Raw genomic sequence first — 24,613 nt, 5'->3', positions numbered from 1 at the left:
GTAATGGGGGCTGTAAAAGGGTGTTTCGATTAATGGGAATGTGAGAACAAGGGAGCGATCCTTGGAGAGGGAAGGGGTAGGTTTAGTAATAGGAGGGCAAGGCAGTGGGTAGAAGTAAAACAAAGGAGTCAGGAGGGATGGGAAATAAGAGATAAGCACAATACATAAAAATCAGTAGAATTTGTTAGGGGAAAAAGGAGCATGGTGATAGTCGTGATCTTTGACAAAGTTAAGGCTAAAATAGATTTAATCAAAAAAGAAAAATAGGGAAACTACACTAGTTGTCAGCCGTATTCATCAATGTTGTTTTGGACTAAAAATATCTAAATATATCTAAAAATAGACAGTATAAGGTTGAAATATTGCTGTAGCATAGGAAATGATGAGTTGGTGGACTTGGAAAAATATGGAAAGACTTGAGTTTATGAAGGAAAAGGTTATCCACTAGCAGAGAAACAGGACAAATAAGTATAGTGTGGTCTTACATAAGTGCATATGAATCTATATGTCTATGAGTACAATTATAGATACCTATGTTTATATATATATATATATGTATGTATTTTTGTGTGTATGTATATAGGTATGTATCTGTGTATATATGTATATATAAATATATCTGCATTTAATTGTATCCTTTGGGGCAGAGGGGCGGGGGAGGAAGGGGAAAAAAGAGCAAAGTAAGAATTGCACAGCAGAGAGTAAAAGAAAACTTACAAGGAAGCAAAGGAAAGATGGACAGCTGTGAACACAATGTACAGTATTTATTATATAGGCTTTCTTGAAATGGAAATTTATCACTGTATATTTTTAATCCTCTCTTACTTTAGCAGTTTTTTTCCCCTTTTCTTATTTTGTATTTAAGTATTACTATTTAAGTTTTAAATTAAATTTTTAAAAAAGTGGTTACTTTGCATTTGCTCCTCTGACAGGTTTCATGTCCAAGCTACAAGATGCCCTTCCTAAGATAAGCTCATCACTTCTAATCTTACCACCATGCTGCTAACTCAAGCCTTAACTGGCACCATCTTCCTTAGCTTCCTCTCCCCTCTGATCAGAGGGCTAAAGGATAGAGTAGTAAACTCCTTCCAATCCCTTCCTTTAGAGAGGGAAGAAACTGGACTTTCAGCGTACTCTTCTTTGTATATGTTGCTCTGCCTCGTTTCTACTCCATTATACAAGATGCCCCTGTGCTGGTATTCCATGGTGTTCCTTCTTTCCATTCCCCACTTTTCTGCCTCCTGTTGTGTGTTGTCTTTCCTCTTTATATTGTAAGCTCCTTGAGGACAGGGACTGTCATTTTTATTAATTGTATCCCCAACATTTAGCGTGGTGCCTGGCACATAGGCACTTAATAAATATTTATTGGATTAGATTGGAAAAATAAGTCAAGGAATACCTACTTGTCTAGTATGGCTGGTATATCGATCATAAAGGGGATGCAGTAAATTGAAATAAGACTGCAAAAATAGATTAAAGATGATGATAAATTTTGGGGGGGGGTTAGTGAGGCAATCGGGGTTAAGTGACTTGCCCAAGGTCACACAGCTAGTACATGTCAAATGTTTGGTCTGAGGCCGGATTTGAACTCAGGTCCTCCTGACTTCAGGGCCGGTGCTCTATCCACTGCGCCACCTAGCTGCCCCATGATGATGATAAATTTTGTACAGAAAGTTTATTAACCCTGTAATTTTGTTTGAGATTCAGAATATGAATAAATTCTCATATGAAGGTTGTGTAGTATATTGGATAGACTGGTAGACTTGGAGCCGAGATCTTGGTTCATCTCTCACCTCTGGAACATACTTGTTGGCCCTGGGCCAATCACTTAATCTTTCAGTGTTCTTAGCAACTTCTTAAGACTGTAAAAGAAGGTGCTGACTTGCATTGTTAGAGGGAATTTCCCCATCTGGGAGTTTGCCATTCAAATTAAATAACAGAGTTAGGCTCTATCCTTGTGCTCAAGGCACTGATTATGCAAAGATGAAAAAACACAATTCCTTCCCTTAAGGAACTTATACTTTAGTGGGATGAAACATCACATAAATATAATTCAAGTTAAAATGAGAAAAGAGTATATTAAAAGTGTATCAGAGAGTCATAAAACATTGGAGAAGGGTTACTTTCCTTTAGTTGGGAGGATCAAGAAATCCATGTCAATAGAGGTGACTAGTTTCTCACCTAGTTTGGAGAAAAGGAAGGAAAGAAAGAAGAAGAGAGAGGAAAAAGTCAGAGAGAAAGAGACAAAAAATAGAAGAGAAAATAAGACAGTCCCTACTATCAAGGTACTTTCATTCCAATAGGAGAAGACAACACAAAGGGGAATTGGGAAGAGTACCTTCAAGGAGGCAAGATAACAAATGAGAAGGTAGAACAATCCAGAGATCAAGATGAACTGGAAGTATCCTTATGACTTTTTTTAGATCTATAAATGTTCTATTCACCTTCATAAAAGGAATTTTAGTAACATTCTCCAAGAAGCAACCTAAACAGGGATAGCTGATGAATTTTATGAAACTTTAAGAGGAAGGTACTTTTATTGAAGCATGATGTAACACTTATGAAATTTTCCTTCTTTAAGGAGTATTAAGAGTTAAGCTTCTTTAAGGGATCTGTGCATCTGCATACTCTTTAGTGGATATAATACAGATTTTCACATTGTCCTTCTGCCTGTTGCACATATAGGTATCCTGATCACTCTTGGATTAATTTTTTCAGATTTTCCTAACTTTGTGTCCTGTATTTAATAAGGCCAGTTCTCCTACCAAATTAGGTATTCATATAATTATTGTTCCATAAGGCACCAGGCTTTAAGTTAAAGGATAAATAAAAGGATGACTTTTTAATTCATGTAAGTCTCTCTAAGTGTTTGTTAATTTGGTTATGGGTTAGTTGGCTAAAAGGTATGGGTGTGGGTGTGTGACACAGAGACACAAAGGAAAAATCCAACATACCTTTATGAATAAAAAGATGTAAACTAGTGACATTCAAGAATGATTTTTCCTTATGCCAGAATCTGCTTCCACAAGAGGCCAGTCAGCAGGAAGACAGCCAGGAAACTGAACTTTCCACGCTGGATGTGTTCATTGAGAAGCTTCCACCAAGTGGGAAGATTACCAAGACAGAGTCTTTGATTATTCCTTCTACCAGGTAACATCTCTAATTACCATTCGTGACACTGCCTGTTTTGGCAAGTCCACTCCGTAGTAGAAATTGCAATGATAACAACATTGAAACTTTAATCTGTCATCCTCAATGGTACTTAGGTTCCCAAAGTGGGTGATACGACCTCCTGGGAGGCGCTGGAACAGTCCTCAGAGGGCTGTAGTAGCCTCAGGTGCAATTGGGGGGGAGGGGGAGCTGAATAAAAAAAGGGGGCAGTAGAAGCATAAGGAAAGAGAAGAAAATTTTGAAAAACCATTCTCACATGTTTCATCTGTTGTCTAACAGAATTAAAGTCATGGTGATTACATTATTTTCCAGATAAATAACACAAAACACAAGTTATAACTGATCAGTGGTCAAGTCTGCTGAAAGGTCTTAACAGGCCAGTGTTGGCAGGCGAGCAAGTCACACATCATCAGGAAGTCTAGCATGCATTGGCAGGAATATGTGCATGTAATGAATTGTTTATACTATGATACTATACAGTTACTTGATGCAATATTGCATCATCAAAATTTCCGTGCAGAGGGCAGCTAGGTGGCACAGTGGATAGAACACTGGCCCTGAGGTCAGGAGGACCTGAGTTCAAATCCGACTTCAGACCAAACACTTGACACTTACTAGCTGTGTGACCCTGGGCAAGTGACTTAACCCCAGTTGCCTTAAAAAAAAAATTTCAATGCAGGAAGAAAACCACAAATTTACAGTAAGTTATTGTTAAGGTGTCATTAAAAAACTTTTGTTTTGAAATGAAGCAAATTTCAAAAAAATAAATTAAACGGCTAAAGTGCATATCCAGGGAGGTACTAAGTAATTTTTTTTAAGAGGACACTGGGCCAAAGAAGTTTGGAAACCTCTGTTATACATAATACTGATTTGTATCATTTTTCTTCAGTGAGATGTTGTTTAACTCATTTTGTATTGCACGTTTAGGATATTTGCTTTTTATCATTGTAGTGACTTAAAGACAGAACATTTGGCACCCGCAGGGGAAGTTCTCATGTCATCTAGAAATAGTACCCAAAACATAGTACTTATAATGATGATTTGTAGTATCTAAATGAGGAAATTTTCACTTCTCAAAATGAAAAATTTTTGAAGTAGGCAAAAATAAGCCATAGGAAGAGAGCAAAAAAGAAATAAAGACACAAGGAAGCATTTAAAAGTATATTAGTATTTACGCACTTAGAGATAGTCCAGAATTTAGACAGTGTTAATAAGGTAAGGCATGTTTATATTCTATAATGTTAACCTCTGGGCTGAGGATGTCCTCAGAAGCAGCCAACTTACCTCTACTAACCTGCTTTAATTCTGCTAATTCTACCATTTTTTGTAATCCCCATTTTTTTACACACATTTTACACACATACTACCCCCTATTCCCCATTAGGCAATTAAATAATTAAATCAAATAAAACTTTCATAGCAGATATTGTTTAGCCATTCTCCATAGATGGGCCCCACTTACTCTCCAGTTTAGGATTGCTACAAAAAGAGCTGCTATAAATATGTTTGTACATATCATCCATTAATTTTATTTATCTGTATCTTTATATTCACACTTTACCACTGTTTTGGACAGTAACTTATTGTGTGCCAGTAAGTTACCATCTACTCTAACAATCAATAGATAATGTGTACAGAGAATGAGGATTTTTTCCTTAAACATTTATTTTGTATTTTAGAAAAGAATTATGTTTTATGAAATAATGAAAATAATTTAAGGGAGTAAATGATAAAATAGAGCAAGTATGAAGCATTTACTATGTGCCAAGTATTTTGCTATGCAAATACAAGCAAAGAAGTTCATCCCTACCCTCAAAGAGCTTATAGAGATCCAAATAAAAAGTAGGCAGTAAATGCAAGATAAGTTCAAAGCGGGAAAAAAGATTACTTTCCAGATAAAATGATCAGGGAAATATTTAAAGAAACAAGATCTGGAGTACATAGTATTTTGATCAACAGAGAGTAATGGAAGAGAGGAACCAAGATGGCAAAGCAAAGGCAGGGAATCACCTGAGCTGTCCTTCAAACCCCTCCAAATACGTTAAAAAATTACTCTAAATAAATGCCAGAGGAGCAGAATGCACAAAAAGAAGGAGTGAAACAAATTTCCAGCCCAAGACAATTTGGAAGGTCAGAAGGAAATGTCTGTTGTACCAAGTGGAAAGAGGAGTGCAGGCCCCACCAGGGCAGACCAGGCCCCAACAAACCCAGAGTAGGCCTTAGGGCACCTGAATCACTGGCAGCAGTGGTGGTTTCCAGACCTCTCACCCACAGATGACAAAGATAATATAGGTCAGCAGGAAAGATCTGTTGCACCAGGTTGAGAGTGGCATGCAAGCCACAGCAGCACAGCCCTGGCCCCAGAAAACCAGGAGGAGACCTTGGGAGCCACTATATCAGCAGCAGCAGTGGCTGCTTCCAGAGCTCTCAGCCCACAGATGGGAAGGGGGTTAAGCACCTGGTTAGAAGGAGATTACAGGGGTCTTTTTGGTAGCACTGAGGCAGGATTCTGTTACTTGGTCCATACTTGGATCCGGGTCACAGTCCTAGGTGGCAGTCCCAGGGCAAGGAAGAGCACTAGCATAGCAGAGCTTGTGGGCACAGTGGAGGGGAGACTCTCCTCACAGTTCCAGGGCAGAAAAGAGTGCTTGGGATCACTTACAGACCAGAGCACAGGCCAGGAGAATAGTAAACACTTCTCCTTAGATCATACCACTTTGGAAGAACAGAAAACTTATAGGCCCCAAGAAGTGTCTCTGAAAATAACTGCACAAAATCCCTGAAGCTTGAGACAGTGTGCTCTCCACCCTGGAAGCAGAGCCCTACTTTAACAGAGTTAAAAGTCAAGTAATAAGCTGGGAAAATGAGCAAACAACTTTAAAAAAAACTCTGATTATAGAAAGTTATTATGGTGACACTCAGAAGAAAACAACAAAGTCAAAGCTTCTATATCCAAAGTCTCCAAGAAAAATAGGAATTGTCCTCAGGCCATGGAAGAGCACAAAAAGGATTTTGAAAATCACATAAGAGATGTAAAGGAAAAGCTGGGAAGAGAAATGAGAGTGATGCAAGAAAATCATGAAAAACAAGTCAACAGTTGGATAAAAGAGACACAGAAAATACTGAAGAAAAAAGCACCTTAAAAAACAGACTAGGGAAAATAGTAAAAGAGGTCCAAAAAGCCAATGAGGAGAAGAATGGCCAAATGGAAAAGGAGGTCAAAAACTCACTGAAGAAAATAATTCCTTAAAAATTAGAATGGAACAAGTGGAGGCTAATGACTTTATGAGAAATCAGGGAAAAAAAAGAATGAAAAAATAAAAGACAATGTGAAATATCTCATTGGAAAAATAACTGACCTGGAAAGTAGATCCAGGAGAGATCATTCAAAAATTATTGGACTACCTGAAAGCCATAATCAAAAAAAGAGCCTATACATCATCTTTCAAGAATTTCAAAGAAAACTGCCCTGAGATTCTTTGATGAGAGGTTAAATAGAAATTGAAAGAATCTACTGATCACCTCCTGAAAGAGATCCCAAAATGAAAACTCCTAGGAATATTATAGCCAAATTCCAGAGTTTCCTGGTCAAGGAGTAAATATTACAAGTAGTCAGAAAGAAACAATTCAAGTATTATGCAGCCACAGCCAGGATAACACAAGATTTAGCAGCTTCTACATAAAGGATTGAAGAGCTTGGAATATGATATTCCAGAGGGCAAAGAAGCTAGGATTACAACCAAGAATCACCTACCCAGCAAAACTGATTGTATAATCCTTCAGGGGGAAAAAATGGATGTTCAGTACAATAGAGGACTTTCAAGCATTCTTGATGAAAAGGCCAGAGCTAAATAGAAAATTTGACTTTTAAATACAAACACAAGAGAAGCATAAAAAGTAAACAGGAAAGCGAAATCATAAGGAACTTAATAAGTTTAAACTGTTTACATTCCTACTTGGGAAGATGATATGTGTAACTGATAAGACCTTTCACATTATTAGGGTAGTTAGAAGCTAAGTATATGTAGACAGAGGTCACAGGAGTGAGTTGAATATGAAGGGATGATGTCTAAAAAATAAAATTAAGGGGTGAGAGAGGAATGTACTTAGAGAAAGGGAGAGGTAGAATGGGATAAATTATCTCACATAAAAGAGGCAAGAAAAAGCTTTTAGAGTGAAAGGGAAAAGGAGTGAGGTGAGGCAGAATGAGTGAACCTTACTCTCAATAGAATTGGCTCAAAGAGGGAATAACATACGCACTCAGTTGGATATAGAAATCTGTCTTACCCTACAGGAAAGTAGGAAGGGAAGTGAATAAGAGAAGGGGGAGAGAGTAGGCATAAGCAAAGCACTTGAGGAGGGATAGAGTGGAAGTAGAGAGAGAATAGAGTAAATGGTTGGGGAGGGATAGGTTGGAGGGGAATACAGTTAGCAGTGGTAACTGAAAAAAATTTTGAAGCAGATTTTTCTGATAAAGGCCTCATTTCTCAAACATATAGAGAACTGAGTCAATTTATAAAAATAAGAGCCATTCACCAGTTGATAAATGATCAAAAGATATAATCAGTTTTCAGATGAAGTAAAGCTATCTATAGCTGTATGAAAATAATACTCTAACTCCTATTGATTTCAGAAATGTAAATTAAAACAATTCTGAAGTACAGTACCCTCATACCTATTAGAATAGCTAATACAACAGAAAAGGTAAATGACAAATTTTGGAGGGGATGTGGGAAAAATGAGACTTTAATGCATTCTTGGTGGAGTTGTAAACTGATTGAACCATTCTTTAGAGCAATTTGGAATTATGCCCAAAGGGCTATAAAACCATGCATACCCTTTGAACTATCAATACCACTACTAAGTCTGTCTCCCAAAAAACATAAAAAAACAAAAAGGCAAAGGATCTATATGTACTAAAGTATTTATAGAAGCTCTTTTCTGGAGATAAAGAATTAGAAGTTGAGAGGATGCCCATTAATTGGGGAATGGCTGAATAAATTGTGGTGAGTGATTATGATGGAATGCTATAAGAAATGGTATAAGAAGTGCTATAAGAAATGATGAGCAGGATACTCTCAGAAAAAACTGGAAAGACTTTCATGGGCTGATGCAAAGTAAAATGTACTGTATACAAAGTAACAGCAATATTATAAGATGATCAGCTGTTAATGACTTAGTACAACAATCCAAGACAACTCTAAAGTACTTAGGATGAAAAATGCTATCTGTCCCCAGAGAAAGAACTGATGGTGTCTGAATACAGATTGTAGCATAGTTTTTTTCAAACTTTTTTTTCTTTTTGGTCTATGTTTTCTTTTGCAACATGACTATTATGTATATGTTTTGCCTGACTACACAAGTATAACTGATGTTGAATTGCTTGCCTTCTCAATGGAGGGGGAAGGGGGAAGAGTGGATAGGGAGGGAGGAAGGGAGAGAATTTGGAACTCAAAAGTTTTAAAAATGAATGTTAAAAATTGTTTTTACATGTAACTGTGGGAATATAAAATACTAAATAAAAGCTAGGAAAAAAAGTAATGAGAAGTACTTTTTTGGCTAAGGAAATAATGTTAGCTAAGACATGGAAAAAAAATTGTAAGATAGGTTTCAGCAACTGTGAGTGAGTCATCTTGACTGGAGGGGAGAGTTTCGTAAAGGATTTGTGGTAGATAAAGTTGGAAAGATCGATTGAGGCTTTTGAGCCCAGAGAATTTCTAATAAAACACTCCTCTGACTTAATAGCTTATGGACAAAGGGTACAGAATAAGGGATGATGATGATGATGATGATATTATAATGCTTTGATTCTCACAACAACCCAGTGAAGTAGGTGCTTTTGTTATCCACATTTTATGGATGAGAAAGCTGAGGATAAAAGAGGTTAAGTGACTGGTCCAGAGTCATACAGCTAGAAAAAAACAATATAAAATCAGTCTCCCATATTATTATTAACTACCTATTATGTGATATTTACTGTGCTAGGCACTGGGGTAAGAGTATAAAGAAAGAAACAATCCCTGCTTGAGTTGGATAGAGGGGAAGAAACAAACTTAATCATAACTATGAATATGTATGGAATCGAACTCACACATAAAAGGGAAGAGAATGACAAAATGAATTAGAAGACAAAATCCAACAATTTTCTGCATTCAAGAAGCCCTTCAATATGCAAAGATTTTTATAGAATTACTAATGAAGTTTTGGAGTAGAATTTATTCTGCTTCAGCTGAATAAAAAGAGATAGGGATTCATGCTTTCAGGCAAGGGAAACATAAATATATATACAGTTAAGAGAGATAAGCAGGAAAAATACATTGTGCTTAAAGATTACATAGAAAATGAAATGAACAATATTAAATCTATATGTATAGATTGGCATATAGCTAAAGATATGAAGAAAATGTTAACTAAATTAAAGAATGAACTAGATCGTGAGACAGATATTGTTTGTTGCCTTATTTAGACTGATACAAAGCTCACACAGTTAAATAAGAAATGAAGCATCTAACTTCAGTTAAGTCTGAATCTAACTAAAAAGCTAGATGTAAGCTTGATTATTGAATTAAGAATCTTAAGTAATGCAGCTCTTTTTCAGTCTTATATTACTAACTTAATATGTTACAAAAATTGAAAATATTTTAGAGTATAAGGAACTTAGGAACAAATGCTGAAGTCCTCAGTGTTTTTTTATTTTAATAATTTATTTTGATTTATCAATAATCATTTCCATATGCTTTTGAGTTTAAAATTTTTCTCCCCCTTCTTCCCCACCACCCTCCGCAAGATGGCACACAATCTGATATAGGCTATACGTTTACATTCCTATTAAACATATTTTCACGTTAGTGGTGTTGTAAGTAAAAATTAAAACCAATAGGAGGAACCATCAGAAACAAGAATTTTCTGTATTCAAGAAGCCCTTCAATATGCAGAGATTTTTATAGAATTAGTAATGAAGTTTTGGAGTAGAATTTATTCTGCTCAACAGAATACTTAACAGAAGAGAAAAAAATAGCAATTCAACTTTCATAGTTTTTCTTTGTCTGTGGATAGCATTTTCCATCATGAGGCTTCTCGAGATGTCTTAGATCCTTGTATTGCTGGGAAGGGGTAAGTTTATCAATATTAGCCATCGCACAGTGTGGCTGTTCTTATGTACAACATTCTCTTGGTTCTGCTTACTTCACTCAGCATCAGACCATACAAGTCTTTCCAAGTTTTTCTGAAATCAGCCTGTTCATCATTTGTTATAGCATAATAGTATTCCATTACATTCATATACCACCACTTGATCAGCCATTCCCCAGTTGATGGGCATCCTCTCAATTTCCAATTCTTTGCCACCACAAAAAAGAGCTGCTATGAATATTTTTGCACATGTGGGTCCTTTTCCCATTTGTACGATCTCTTCCGAAGACAGCCCTAGAAGTGCTATTGCTGGGTCAAAGGGTATGCACATTTTTATAGCCCTTTGGGCATAGTTCCAAATTGTTCTCCAAATCATTTCACAACTCCACCAACAGTGCATTAGTGTTCCAATTTTCCCACATTTTCTGCAACATTTATCATTTTCCTGTTTTGTCTTGTTGGCCAATCTGATAGGTGACATGTGGTACCTCAGAGTTGTTTTGATTTGCATTTCTCTAATCAATAATGTTTAGAGCATTTTTTCATATGACTATAGAAGGCTTTAATTTCTTCATCTGAGAACTGTCTGTTCATATCCTTTGACCATTTATCAATTGGGGAATGGCTTGTATTCTTATAAATTTGACTTAATTCTCTATATATTTTGGAAATGAGGCCCTTATCAGAGAGACTGGTTGTAAAAATTGAAGTCCTCAGTTTTAAGCATTTCCTTGACTAATTATGATGCAATAAAAATCATTAATAAGGTAAATAAGAAAAAGCAGTGCATACTTAAAGATTAGATAGTTATCCTAAATAATTAGTGTGCCAGGGGTTAAATTACAGAAACAAATAATTGTTTAAATAGTAAAAGTGAGGCAACATGTGAAAAGCAGTCCTTATAGGAAAATTTTTCTCTCTGGACACTTACATTAATAAAAAGAGAGAGAAAACCAATGAATAGTACATGCATGCATGTAACTAAAGAAACTAGAAACAATTAAATATTCACAAATGAGTACAGACTTCTGAAGATCAAAGAAGTAATCAACAAAGTTGAAAACAAAAAACTATGGACTGCATTTTAAAAAGACCAATAAAATAATTAAGCAATCAGTTATTTTTTTTAAAGCAGAGAAAAAGCTGATTACCAAAAACAAGTGAATTAAAAAATTGAATCCATGTCTGATAGAGAAGAAATAAAGAAAACTATCAAACTAATGTTGATTAATCACATTTATATGATGCCTTAAAGATTGCGCAGTACTTCATACACATCATCTCATTTTAATCTCACAATAACCCTATTAGGTAGGTACTAGTATCATTTTATTCCTTATTCAAAGAGGTTCAGAGTAGTTGAAGTGACTAAGCTTTGTTCACACAAGTGGTAATTTTCAGAGTCAATATTTTCCCATCTTCTTTAAATATAAAAAATTCTTCAAATTCCAGCAGTCTCTCCACTATGCAACACCTGTTATGTACAGTTGTATACTGGTAAAACCAAAAACTTAAATGGATGAATAATTTCAAAAATATAAAATAGGTAGATGCTAAATAAAGAATCTATTTCAGTCTCAGAAAGAGAAATTGAACAAATCTTAAATGAACTTTTAAGGAAGTAAAAACTTTGGCCCAAATTCATTTCATTCATTCATAAAATTCTATCAAGCACTTTAACCAGTTACTTCTGTGCTATCTAAATTCTTTGCAGAAATTGAAAAAAGATCAATATACCAAACTCATTCAGATAAATATGGTCCTGGTACTCAGACCTGTGAAAGAGAAAGCAAAGAACAGAAAATGTAAGCCAGTGATATAAACACAGACCTGTACAACCTGCAGCCCACCAAAGCATTTCTCTTGGCCTGCAAAAAATGTAGAGGAAAACTACTTCTATAATTTTCATGGGCCACCTGAACTCCTTTGGCACGCAGCCTGTGGGCTGCAGGTTGTGTAGGCCTGCACAAAAATATTAAGATACTAGTTAGTGGTTTAGAGATATTTCAAAAAATTATTTATTGTAACCAAGTTAGCTTTGTACCAAGAATGCAAAAATGTTTCAATATTAGGAAGACTACAAAAAACAAATCTTATCAGTAGTAAAAGTTATGTCATCAAGAGTTTCAGAGAAATCTTTTGAAAAAAAATCATTTAAATTACAAACACTAAGAAGCTCAGAATAAAATTGTCTTAACGTTATTAAAGGGATCTTTGTTAAGTTAATAGCCAGAATACTTAAAGTAAGATAACTTGCCAGTAAGGAAGTCAAGAGATCCATTATCTCTTCACCAATCATGAAACATCACTCAGACTCCATCTTCTTCCAAGGAGAATAATGAAGAAAGAAGCAAAAGGAGAAACACAAAACAGAAATTAAGACATCATCCTGGAAATGAGGAGAGATTAAATCCCACATGTTGCTAGCAGAGAGAGAAGCCTGAATTATTTCCCCCTTGGTTGCCTCCATCTATCCTCTGCCAGCTTCCTGCCTGAGTGAGTTGAAGGGGCAGGTGTTACTAGGGCACCTTCCCTCCTACACACCCACTAGCCTGAGCCTATCAGTTTTGGAGGCATTCAATGAACAAACCTATATTGAGTCTCTACTTTGTCAGGTATTGGGTTACACTTACAGAGAATGAAACCAGTTCTGCTTTCAAGAAGCTTGTGTTTTGTTGGAGGAGACAATGTGTACATATATAAGTATTTGTAAAATACATATGTATGAATACGTATGAAATAAATTCGAGGTAATTAGGGAGGGACTACTAGCAGTTTAGGCAGCTAGGTGGCAGTGGATAGATCATTGCGCCTGGAACCAGGAAAACCTGAGTTCAAATGTAGACTGACCTTACTAGCTTTATGACCTTGGGCAAGTCACTTAACCTTTGTTTGCCTTAATTCACTGGAGAAGGAAATGGCAAACCACTTCAGTATCTTTGCCAAGAAAACCTCATGGACAGTATGGTCCACAGGGTCATGAAGAATAGGACATGACTGAATGACTGAATAATAACACTAACAGTTTGAATGATAAGAAAAAGCTTCTTATAAAAGGTAGCTCTCAATATGTGTCTTAAAGGAAGAGGTGAGAGAGTGCAATTCCAACCTTAGGGGATGACCAGTCTAAAGGCACAGAGATGGGAGAGGAAATACCATGTGTGAGGAACAGACAGAAAGCCAGTTTAGCTGAACCATAGAGTGTGAAAAGGGATATATTATATAATTTGCCTAGGAAGATAGGTTGGAGCCATATTATGAAGGCCTTTAAAATTCAAAAGACAAGTTTGTATTTTATTCTAAAGGGAAAAGAGGGCCACTGGACTTTTGCTTTGGGAAATGACATGGTCATATCTATAATCAAGGAAAATCTGCTTTGGCAACTATGTGGAGAATGGATTGGAATAGGGAGAGACTTACAAAGAGAGAGACCAATCAGAAGGCTATTACAGTAATCAAGATGAGTAGTGGTGACCATGTGAATAGAAAAAAGAGGGAAAGATATGAGAGGATTTCTGGAGATAGAATCAATAAGACATAGCAACTGAATACCCACAATTAGCGGGACGTGATATGGATGATGAACCAGGAAAGGAGGCTGAGAAGTGGTCACATAAGTGTCAACGGTAGTGTCATGAAAATCCAAAGAATAGAGAGTGTCCAGGAGATGTGAGATTGTCATCAGTGACAAGGACAACCAAGGTCAAGAAGGTTGAGAACTAAAAAGATAACCAGATTCAAAAGTTAAAAGACATACAAGACTAACAGGCTGAAACAGCAGAGCCTTCATAATTCTCAGCTTTGGCATCCAGCTTGATACAAGTCTCCAAGTCCTTGGCACATGCCCAAAGTCCAATCAGATTCCTAAGGAACTGCCTCGTTCCCTACTGTGTCAACCTGGACCATGGTCCAGAAGGATAGTATTATTATTATTATTAGAATTTTATTAAAAGGATAAATCCTATCCTCTGCCCATGCTAACCAAAATTATAAGCATAATTAGATTTTTTTTTTGCAGCCCAATAAAAAGTTTAAGCTAAGACAGCTTAATTTATAATGGAGAAACATTAGAAACATTCCCACTAGAAACAGAGAAAACAAGAATGTCAACTCTCACCACTTTTATTTGAAATAATATTAGAAATTCTAATTAGTCAAGAAATTTGCTATTAGGAAAATTATGTTGGAGGGCTCAGTATTGGAAAAGGAATCATAACATCATTATCTGCATGTAACATGACATGTTCCATTCTAGTCCAGCCACTTACATGATAAATTAGTTCATTAAAGTTTCAGGATGTAAAATTATCCTACCCCCCTCAAAAAATCAAAATTCTTATTTACGAGTCATTAAGAACAAGAACAAATAAAAGATGTTTTTCTTTTAATCCATTTGCATTAACAACAGAAATGATTAAATATTTGGAAATTGAGCTACATAGGAATAAATTGAGCCCGTATTAAGGACCTCTGTAAAATTTTAATGGCTAAAATAGAAGAGGACCAAAAACCTGGAGGGCTGTTCACTGTTTATAGATTAAATTAACATAGTAGAAATTATAATATACAAAATTAGTTTATATAATTAATCCAATACCAGTTAAAATACCAAGAAATTTCTACATTAGAACCAAAGTCACAATGAAAACTCAATGGAAAAACAATCAGGCAAGAATATCAAGGAGAGCAAAACAAGAAGAAAAGCTGATACTCCTAGAACTCCAAACAAATTGTCATTTGTTTTGATACTGGGGTAAAAAAAAAAAGAGAGAAATAGATTGGAATAGTTACACCAGACACCCAAAACATTAGTGTTCCATAAGACTACAGAAAATAAAAATTGGGGAAAAGGTTCGTCATATATTCAAACAAATGTTATTGGGAAAGTTGATGAGTAAAAATAGAAAAAAGGCCCATATCTTACACTAGTGAATTCCAACTGAATAAGGAATTTATGCATAATAATGTTTTAAAACTATTGAAAAGGTGAAAGGAAATGAAATTCCTGTTAACTGTGTACCATGTTCTACTGGTTCTGCTTACTTCATTTTGAATCAGTTCATAGAAATCTTTCTAGGTTTTTTTAAAATCATCCTGTTCATTTCTTATAGCACAATAGTATTCCATCACAATCATATACTGTGACTTGTTCAGCCATTCCCCCAATTGATAGGCATCCCCTCAATTTCCACTTCTTTGCCTCCACAAAAAGCTGCTATGAATATTTTTGTACACATAAATGCTTTTCCTTTTTTCTTTTTTAATATCCTTGGGATGTATAGACCTAGTAGTAGTATTGCTGCATCAAAGGGTATACACACTTTGGGTGCCTTTGGGCATAGTTCCAAATTGCCCTCCAGAATTGCTGGATCAGTTCACAGCGCCACCAAGAGTGCATTAGTATCCCAGTTTTCTTTCCCACATCCCCTCCAACATTTGTCATTTTCCTTTCTGTTATATTAGCCAATCTGTTAGGTGTGAAGTGGAACCTCAGAGTTGTTTTAATTTGCATTTCTCTAATCAAGGGTCATTTAGAGCATTTTTAATGACTGTAGATAACTTTGATTTCTTCTTCTGAAAGCTAACTATTAATATCCTTGGACCATTTATCAACTGAGGAATATAGGTTTGAGTCATTTTTCTGTATATTTGAGAAATGAGGCCTTTATCAGAGAAATTTCCTGTAAAATTTCTCCCCAGTTTTCTGCTTTCCTTCTAATCTTGGCTGCATTGGTTTGTTTCTATGCAAAGCTTTTTTAACTTAATATAGTTAAAATACATTTACTTCTCATAGTGCGTTCTGTCTCTTATTTGGTCATAAATTCTTCCCTAATTATAGATCTGAAAGGTAAGATATTCCATGCTCCCCTAATTTACTTATGATATCACCCTTTGTGTTTAAATCATGTACACATTTTGATTTTATTTTGGTATATGGTATGAGCTATTGTTCTATACCTAATTTCTGCCATAATGTTTTCTAGTTTTCCCACCATATACTCTGTGTGTGTGTGTGTGTGTGTGTGTCTGTCTGTTTCTGTTTCAAGTGTGTTTCTTGTAAACAACTTATTGTCAGATTCTGATTTTTAATTCACTCTCCTTTCTGCTTCTGTTCTATAGGTGAGTTTATCCTATTCATGTTCACAGTCGTGATTATTGTCTTTTCCCCTCCATCCTGTTTTCCCCCTTTTTATCCTTCTCTCTCTCTCATTTTACCCTATCCCTCCTCAAAAGTTTGTTTTGCTTCTGACCAGCACCTCTCCCAGTCTTCGCTTCCTTCTGTTACCTCATCTTCTCTTATTCCCTTCCTTTCATACTTCCCTGTAGGCCAAATAGATTTCTAAAGCTAACTGAATGTATTCTGTATTTGAGCCAGTTTCAGTGAGAGTAAGGTTCAGGCGTTATCTGCAACCCCACATTTTCCCCTCCACTGTAAAATCTCTTCCTTTTATGCTTCTTTTATATGACATAATTTACTCCATTCCACCTTTCCCTTTACCCGTCTCTCAGGTTATCCATCTTTCTTACCCCTTAATTTAATCATTTTTTTAAATTATCCAATCATAGTCAACTCACACCTGTACCTTCTGTTTATATATACTTCCTTTAACTATCCTAATAATGATAAAATTCTTATAAGTTACAAGTAGGAATGTAAACAGTTTAATCTTACTGAATCTCTTTATGATTTCTCTTTAATGGTTTACCTTTTGGGGGAGAAAAATTTTCAACTCAAAAGCATATGGAAGTGATTGTTGATAAATGAAAATAAATTAGTAAAATTTAAAAAAAATAAAAAGCTTAATCCTCAAAAAAAAAAGGTTTACCTTTTACTGCTTTCTTTTAGTCTTGTATTTGAAAGTTAGATTTCCTATTCAGCTCTGGTCTTTTCATCAGGATTGTTTAAAAGCCCTCTATTTCATTGAATATCTATTTTTTCCCCCCTGAAGGATTATACTCAGTTTTGCTGGGTAGGTGATTCTTGGTTATAATCCTATCTCCTTTCTCCTCTGGAATATCATATTCCAAGCTCTCCAATCCTTTCATGTAGAAGCTGCTAAATCTTGTTTTATCCTGACTGTGGCTCCATGATATTTGAGTTGTTTCTTTCTGACTCTTTGCAGTTTTTCTCCTTGACCTGGCAGCTCTGAAATTTCGCTATAATATTCATAGGAGTTTTCATTTTGCCATCTCTCTCAGGTGATCAGTGGATTATTTCAATTTCTATTTTACCTTCTGACTGTAGGATATCAGGGCAATTTTCTTTGATAATTTCTTGAAATATGTCTAGGCTCTTTTTTTAAAAAAATTATGGCTTTAGGTAGTCCAAGTGTTCTTGGATTATTTCTGCTGGATCTGTTTTCCAGGTCAGTTATTTTTCCTGTAAGATATTTCACATTTTCTTTTTGTCCCTTTCTTGTGTTCTTATTTTATTGTTTCTTCGTGTGTCATGTAGTCATTAGTTTCCACTTACACAATTCCAGTTTTTAAAGAATTATTTTCTTTAGTGAGTTTTTGTATCCTCTTTTCTGTTTCACCAATTCTACTTTTTAAGGAGTTCTTTTCTTCATTTTTGTACCTCTTTTTCCATTTGGGCAATTCTGCTTTTTAAAGAGTTCTTCTTTTCAGGTGATTTTTGTGTCTGTTTTACCATTTGGCTAATTAGTTTTTTAAGGGTTCTTCTGTATTTTTTTGTGCTTCCTTTGCCAAAACTGTTGACTCTTTTTTCCTGATTTTCTTGCATCACTCTCATTTCTTTTCCCAATTTTTCCTCAGCTTTTTTGATTTTTAAAATCCTTTTTGACCTCTTCCAGGAATTCTTTTTTTGGCCTGTAACCAATTCACATTTTTCTTTGAAGCTTTCTGTGTAGGTATTTGACAATATTGTCTTCTCCTGAATTTATGCCTAATTTTCCCTGTCAACATAGTAACTTTGTATGGTCAGTTTGTTTTTTTGTTGTTTACTTATTTTTCAAGCCTATATCTTGACTTATAACTTTATGTTGAAGTTAGGCTCTGCTCCCAAGATAGAGGGGCACTGTCCCAAGTTTCAGGCCTTTCTTGCTGCTATTTTCAGAGCTAACTCTGGGGGCCTACAGATTTTCGCTTCTTCCAAAATGGTATGAATGAATGAGAGGTGTGGTAACTGCTCTCCTGGCCTGTTCTCTGGTCTTTGAGCAACCACAAACACTTTTCTCTGCCCTGGAACTGTGACTAAGGCCCCTGTACCCCTGCAGCTGTAAGGACTATTAAGCTAGTACTCCTCTTCTCTCTGAGACTAGGACCCAGAATTGTATATGGAGAGCGTGACAGAATCCTGCACCCAGTGCCAGGAAAGGATTCTCTATAATCTCCTGACCAGTTACCTTTCTCCTTTACCATATGTGAGTTGAGAGCTCCTAAAGCAGCTGCTGCCGCCACTGCCACTAATAGTGATAAACTGCCTCGAAGGCCCTGCTTTTGGTGCCTTAAGGACATGGCCTATATTGTGTGGTCTGTGCTGGGCTCCAGGTCCAACCCTCTCCTTGCTAAGAAGACCTTTCCTGTTTACCTCCTAAGTTGTCCTGGCCTGGAAAATTATTTTATCCTGATCTTTTGTTGATTCCACCACTCCAGAATTTGATTTGAGGCATAATTTTAAAGTTATTTATAGGGGAATTTGGGAGAGCTCTGTTCAGGACTAATATTTTTAGTTTTGATGAATAAAATTAATTTATAGCAGAAAGATCATCAGCGTGTTTAACTACTTTTGTATAAAAAAGTATACAATTGGAAAGAAAAGTGGGGGGAGGAATATGTCTAGCTAATATAATAAATAAAAACTTGCCATCTAAAATATATAAGGAAATATTAAAAAGTTACAATTGTAACTCCTAATAAATCAGCAAACTGTTAAGTACCCATCATGTTGTAAGCACTGGGAATATAAAGACAAAAATGGATAAATGATAACTAATTAAAGGACATAATAATTTTCTAAGGAAGAAACAGAAAGTTATTAATAATCTCTTGAAAACCTCATTATTCAAAAAGATAAAAATTAAAATGAAAATGACTTTGAGGAACTGCCTCATACCTCTTCCATATTGGCAAAAAGAATTAAAAACCATTCACTTTTAATTTTGTTGGTGTGGAGAACCCATGGAAAGGAAACTCCTTGCCTTGATGCATGTTGGCAACATATCTTATACTAGCAACTTGAAGCCTGGTGACATTGAGAAATTAAGCAATTTGTCCATTAACCCACAGTTATTGTATGTCAGAGACCTTTTGATTCACCTCCACTATAACACCCAATTTCTCTTTAATCATATAAGAAGAAAAGTGAATGAGAATGGAAAAACAAAATAACCCTGATGTGGACTTAAATAATAAAAAAAAAATCTGATACTGTTAAAATTATTATGTATTAAATTAATTAAGTGCAAATAATTATTAAACCAATTTAGATAATAGAATTGATTTTCCATATTAAATTTTTAGACAAATGTTTAAAACTAAAAGCTAGCATTAATTGTAACAGAAATACCGAGAGTTTTCTCAGTGTTTTTTGTCTTTAATAATATTTGACATTGTTGAAATATTAGCTATAGCAATGACAAGAAAAGAAATTGAGAGATTAAGTTTAGAAAAAGAATAGAAAATATCATTTCTATTTCAGTTAAATTTAAGAAATTTTTATTAAGCATCTACTATGTGCTATGCAAGAGGCAACATGATATAATTGATAGAGCTGACCTTGGAATCAGGAAGTTGTAGGGAATGTGCTGACATGGATTTCTAGAGGAAATTCCTCATTACAGGTACTCCCTACACCAATAAAATCACATGTTCATACCTCACCACTACCTCAAAAGAAAAAAAAGGGTACCACACACTAGGGATGCAGAGACAAAAGTGAAAATCGATTCTTCCCTCAGTGAGACTCACATGTACTGAGCGGCTTAGTCTACTGGGTGGTAATGATGGTCTGCAAAGAGACTCTACAAAAAAATGAGACAATGGCTTCATTAAAGTAGAAAAATATAAAGTAAATCTGTAAAATCATTAGCCTTTCTTTATTTTAGTAACAAAACTCAAGAGAAAGAAATAGGAAAAGAAACTACATAAACCAGTCAATCAGCAGATTTTTATTAAGCACCTGCTATGTGCCAGACACTGTGCCAGATACTGAGGATAGAAATAGAAAGAACAAAATAATCTGTGCTTCCAAGGAGCTTGTCCTCTAACGGAGACAATGTGTGTGTGTGTGTGTGTGTGTGTGTGTGTGTGTGTGTGTGTGTGTGTACAGTATAAACATAAAAGGAATACATAAATACAAATGATTGCAAGGTAATACAAGAGAGTGCTTTTGTATTTGGGAAGATCATTTAAGATAACTATAAATTGAATCAAATATTTGGGGATTATCCTACGAACACATACACAAGTTATAAATGCAACTACAAAATAATTTTTATGGGAATAAATGATTGGAGAAAGATTCAAGTTTCATGGCTGAGTACTGCTAATAGAGTAAAGATCACAGCACTATCAAATCATTGTTCAGATTTTATGCTGTAACAATCAGATTGCTGAAGGAATATTTTATAGAATTATCTAAAATAATAACAAAATACATTTGTAGGAATGAATTTCAGGAATATAAAGGTTTATGATGAATGAAGTAGGAAGGATAGGAGAACTTGGTACTATCAGATCTTAGATTCTACTACAGAGTAGTATTTAACAAATTAACAAAATCAACATAATTTTAAAAATTAAAATAATTAAAATGAAATTAACATAATTAAAAATTTAACAAAAATTAACAAAACTCTAATAGTGCATAAAAATCAATGCAGTCAGCTGAATAAACATGACTTAGAAATAAAGTAACCCAGCAGTCTAGTATAAAACACAAAAAGGAGGAAAGTTCTCCTCATTTAAGAAGAACATCTGGGAAAACTGAAATACCCTATCACGGTAAATTCCAAATAAAGAAAGGATCTAAATAGAAAAAGTTGCACCAATTAAATCAACAGTGAAAATGAGAATTCTTTCACAATTATGAAGACAGAAGAGAATCTTGATCATGTGACATTAAAAGAAGTTTACACAAACCAAAAAAAAAATCTTTGCAGGTAGAAGAAGAGAAACAGAGCTTCTCTTTAAGGTTCATAAGGAGTCAGAATCCTTATAAAATATTAAAGTCTGACATCAAAAATCTATTAGAAAACAGACATACTAATATATAAGATTAAAGACTGTTTCCTAATAATCCAAGTGAGCAAACTCTTTCCAAAAGAGGAAAAAGAAACTTCCGATAATCACCAGAAAAAAAGTTCAGATTTACTTACAATCAAAGAAATGTAGATTGAAAAAACCCTGTGTTAACCCATATGTTCTTCCTATTTGGTATCTCAGAGCTCTTTCTTGTGAGATTGTATTTCAGTGATGTTATTAACAGGAAAAAAGATGAATATGTATTACAATATTCCTATTAGCATTATTTGTGATAACAGAACGCTATAAAAAATGTGTACTCAAGCGTTGAGTAATGACTGAACAAGTTATAGTATCTAAATACTTATATCAAGTAATGTGATTTAAGGAAAACACATAAACAGTGAATATGAAAATGTAAATAAAATCATTCATAAAGAAGCAACAAAACAGCTGAAATATAAACAGTAATATTGTATAATATTATCAAAATTAGAAGACCTCCATCTTTTAAGGAGTAGAGGAGATTTAATGATATTAGTTTTAAGAAAGTTAATGTGATAGTACTTTCATTAAAGTCTCTTCCAAATGTCTCATCATAGCATAGAAATAACTCCAAAGCTATACCAGTAGAGCACAAGCTTTGGCAAATCTTGTCAACATAGAAAGGCTTTAAATACGGACACATACTTTCTTTTGCTGCTTCTAGGAAAGCATTAACTTAGCAAAGTTTCTAGAAGTTTCTCCCCATACTGGCCACAAAGTGACGAATTTTTCAGCCATAGTTGCTGCTGAGTACTATCTATTGAGTTATCTTCATGGATAGAGGGAAAACCCATAATGGCTAAATTATGTAAAGTATTAAAAGATCTGGCAATGATGTGCAAGCTTGGATTTCATGGGGAAAGGTCTTATAAATTTTAAATAAAAATGTTTAATGATACTCCATGAAAAATATTTTAAAAACACTGGACTTCACTGATTTCTTGGAGACTTAATTGTTGATATCTTTCTAACTAGAGAAGTAACTGTTATTCTTTATGTTTTTTGCCTCTGAATATTTTCCTTGTCTTTGATAAAATACTCTTTGTAGTCCTATTATAACCAAGAATTTTTTTTTAAAAAGTAAATGTGGAACTTTGGCAATGTTTTCTTGGAAGTTTAAATAAACTACTTTCATTATTACATGTGCATGCATTGTGACCCCCAAATACACACACACACACACACACACACACACACACACACACATTTGAGTGAGTTTTGACCCATTAAAAATTAATCAGCACTTTTTCTATATAATGTTTATAATTTATATGAACATTTTCTTCCAATAAAGCCTTACAGTAATGCATGTATGTTGTACAAGGAGCAGGCTAACTAAATTGAGAAAGGCTCCTTCACTAAGTGGACTGCAGTTGAGTGGAGAATTGTTCAGCTACCGCAGCTATCAAAGATCATCTACCAAGTTATAGAGTTACAGTCTGCATTGAGGAAGGACGTGTTTACACTGACAAAATTGTAGATAGTTGAAGTGTTCAAGTGTGCTTTCACAAACTACTATACTGTTTGATATGCTTATCTCAAATTTAGTTCAGCTTTTTCTAGGAACTTTTTAAGGCCCTGTATATCTTTTATTTCATATCTTTTGATTCAGATACTTTGAATTTAAATACTTAGAACCAATTTAAGTAAACTAAGGTTGAGGGGACCCTCATATTTTTATTCTTCTTTATTTTACTGTATTCTATCAAAATATCTATGAGAATTTTTAAAGAAATTATATCTGGTAATAAGCAGGTTGTCTTTTTATTACATTGTCCATAATTCTTCTCTTGCTAATACATAATTACTTGGCAATATAATGTTTCTGTTTTTCATTCAGTGTCTTGAAACATTTCCTGTGGGGGAGATAATTTGGGGCGTAAACAAAGGGAGACATTTTTAGTAAGTTCATCAGCTTTGTGAGGTCATGTTTCTTCTTTTTTTAAAAAATTAATTCATTTTAAACTTAATTATATTAATTTATTTTAATTTATTTTCAACTTAAATGCACAATAAGAAAAGAAAAAGAAGCATAAACTTAAATACAAAATAAGAAAAGGAAAAAAAACAAGTATTGCCATGTGCACAGCAGAACGTGAGAGAGAATTCAAAATATATTGCAATAAATTTCCATTTCAAGGAATGCTATATAATAAATACTAATAAATACTGTTCAGAGTTGTCCATCATTTACTTCCTTGTAAATTTCTTATGTTCTCTGCTGTACACTTTTTACTTTGTTCTTTTTTTCCTCTCTTCCTCCCCCCCCCAGGCTATAATTAAGTGTGTGTGTATGTGTGTGTGTGTGTGTGTGTGTGTGTATGAATACACCTACATATATACATATAAATACCAGCATATATATACTTACATACACATACACTCAGATATCTATGATAATGCTCATATAGACATATACATTCATATGCATCTATGTAAGACCATGCTATACTTGTTTGTCCTCTGTTTCTTTGAAGGTGGATGACATCTTCATAAGTCCAAGTCTCCATATTTTTCTGAGTCCACCAATGCATCATTTCCTACACCGCAGCAATATTCTAACATTTTATTATCTAGTTATTTTAAATAGTCTAAACAATATTGATTAATATGGCTGTCATATAGTGCAGTTTCGCTGTTTTTCTTTTGATTATATTAATTTTAACTTTAACTTTATCTGAGATCATGATTACTACCCCCTGCATTTTTTCCCTAATAAATTCTTCTCCTGATCTTTACGTTATGTTTGCTTGTGTCTCTTATTTCCTGCACTTCTTGACTTCTCTACTTTACTGCTATGTGCTACCTTGTCCTCCTATTCCTCCCTTATCCTCTCCCTGTCCTTCCCCCTACCCTCTTGATTCTCTCTGAATTTAGAAGACTTTTATAGCCCTCCATATATATTTGTTATTCCCTCTTTATCGCATTCCTATTAATTTAGATACCTTCTGTCCCACTAATCCTTTTCCCTTTATAAGTTTATAAATTTCTTTCTAAATTTAGAAAACTTTTGTTCCCTTCTAAATGTATATATTGTTCTCTCTCTGATTGAGGTCTGATA

General features: G+C 34.6%; 1 protein-coding gene across 4 annotated transcripts in view; it reads left to right on the top strand.

Moving 5' to 3' along the window:
• PACS2 (phosphofurin acidic cluster sorting protein 2) overlaps positions 1-24,613 on the top strand; it is a 330,978-nt gene that overhangs the window by 211,442 nt on the left and 94,923 nt on the right. For all 4 annotated transcript variants that reach the window (XM_020974848.2, XM_078151576.1, XM_020974846.2 and 1 more), the window contains one exon: positions 3,014-3,150. In XM_020974848.2, coding sequence (XP_020830507.1) covers positions 3,014-3,150 — 137 coding nt within the window. The remainder of the gene's footprint in view (positions 1-3,013; positions 3,151-24,613) is intronic.

The sequence above is a fragment of the Phascolarctos cinereus genome, unplaced genomic scaffold, assembly GCF_003287225.1.
Source record: "Phascolarctos cinereus isolate Bilbo 61053 unplaced genomic scaffold, phaCin_HiC Scaffold_3;HRSCAF=262, whole genome shotgun sequence".
Taxonomy (NCBI): Eukaryota; Metazoa; Chordata; class Mammalia; order Diprotodontia; family Phascolarctidae; genus Phascolarctos; species Phascolarctos cinereus.
The sequence above is the reverse complement of the archived record's forward strand: the minus strand, read 5'-3'. Positions and strand labels throughout refer to the sequence as shown.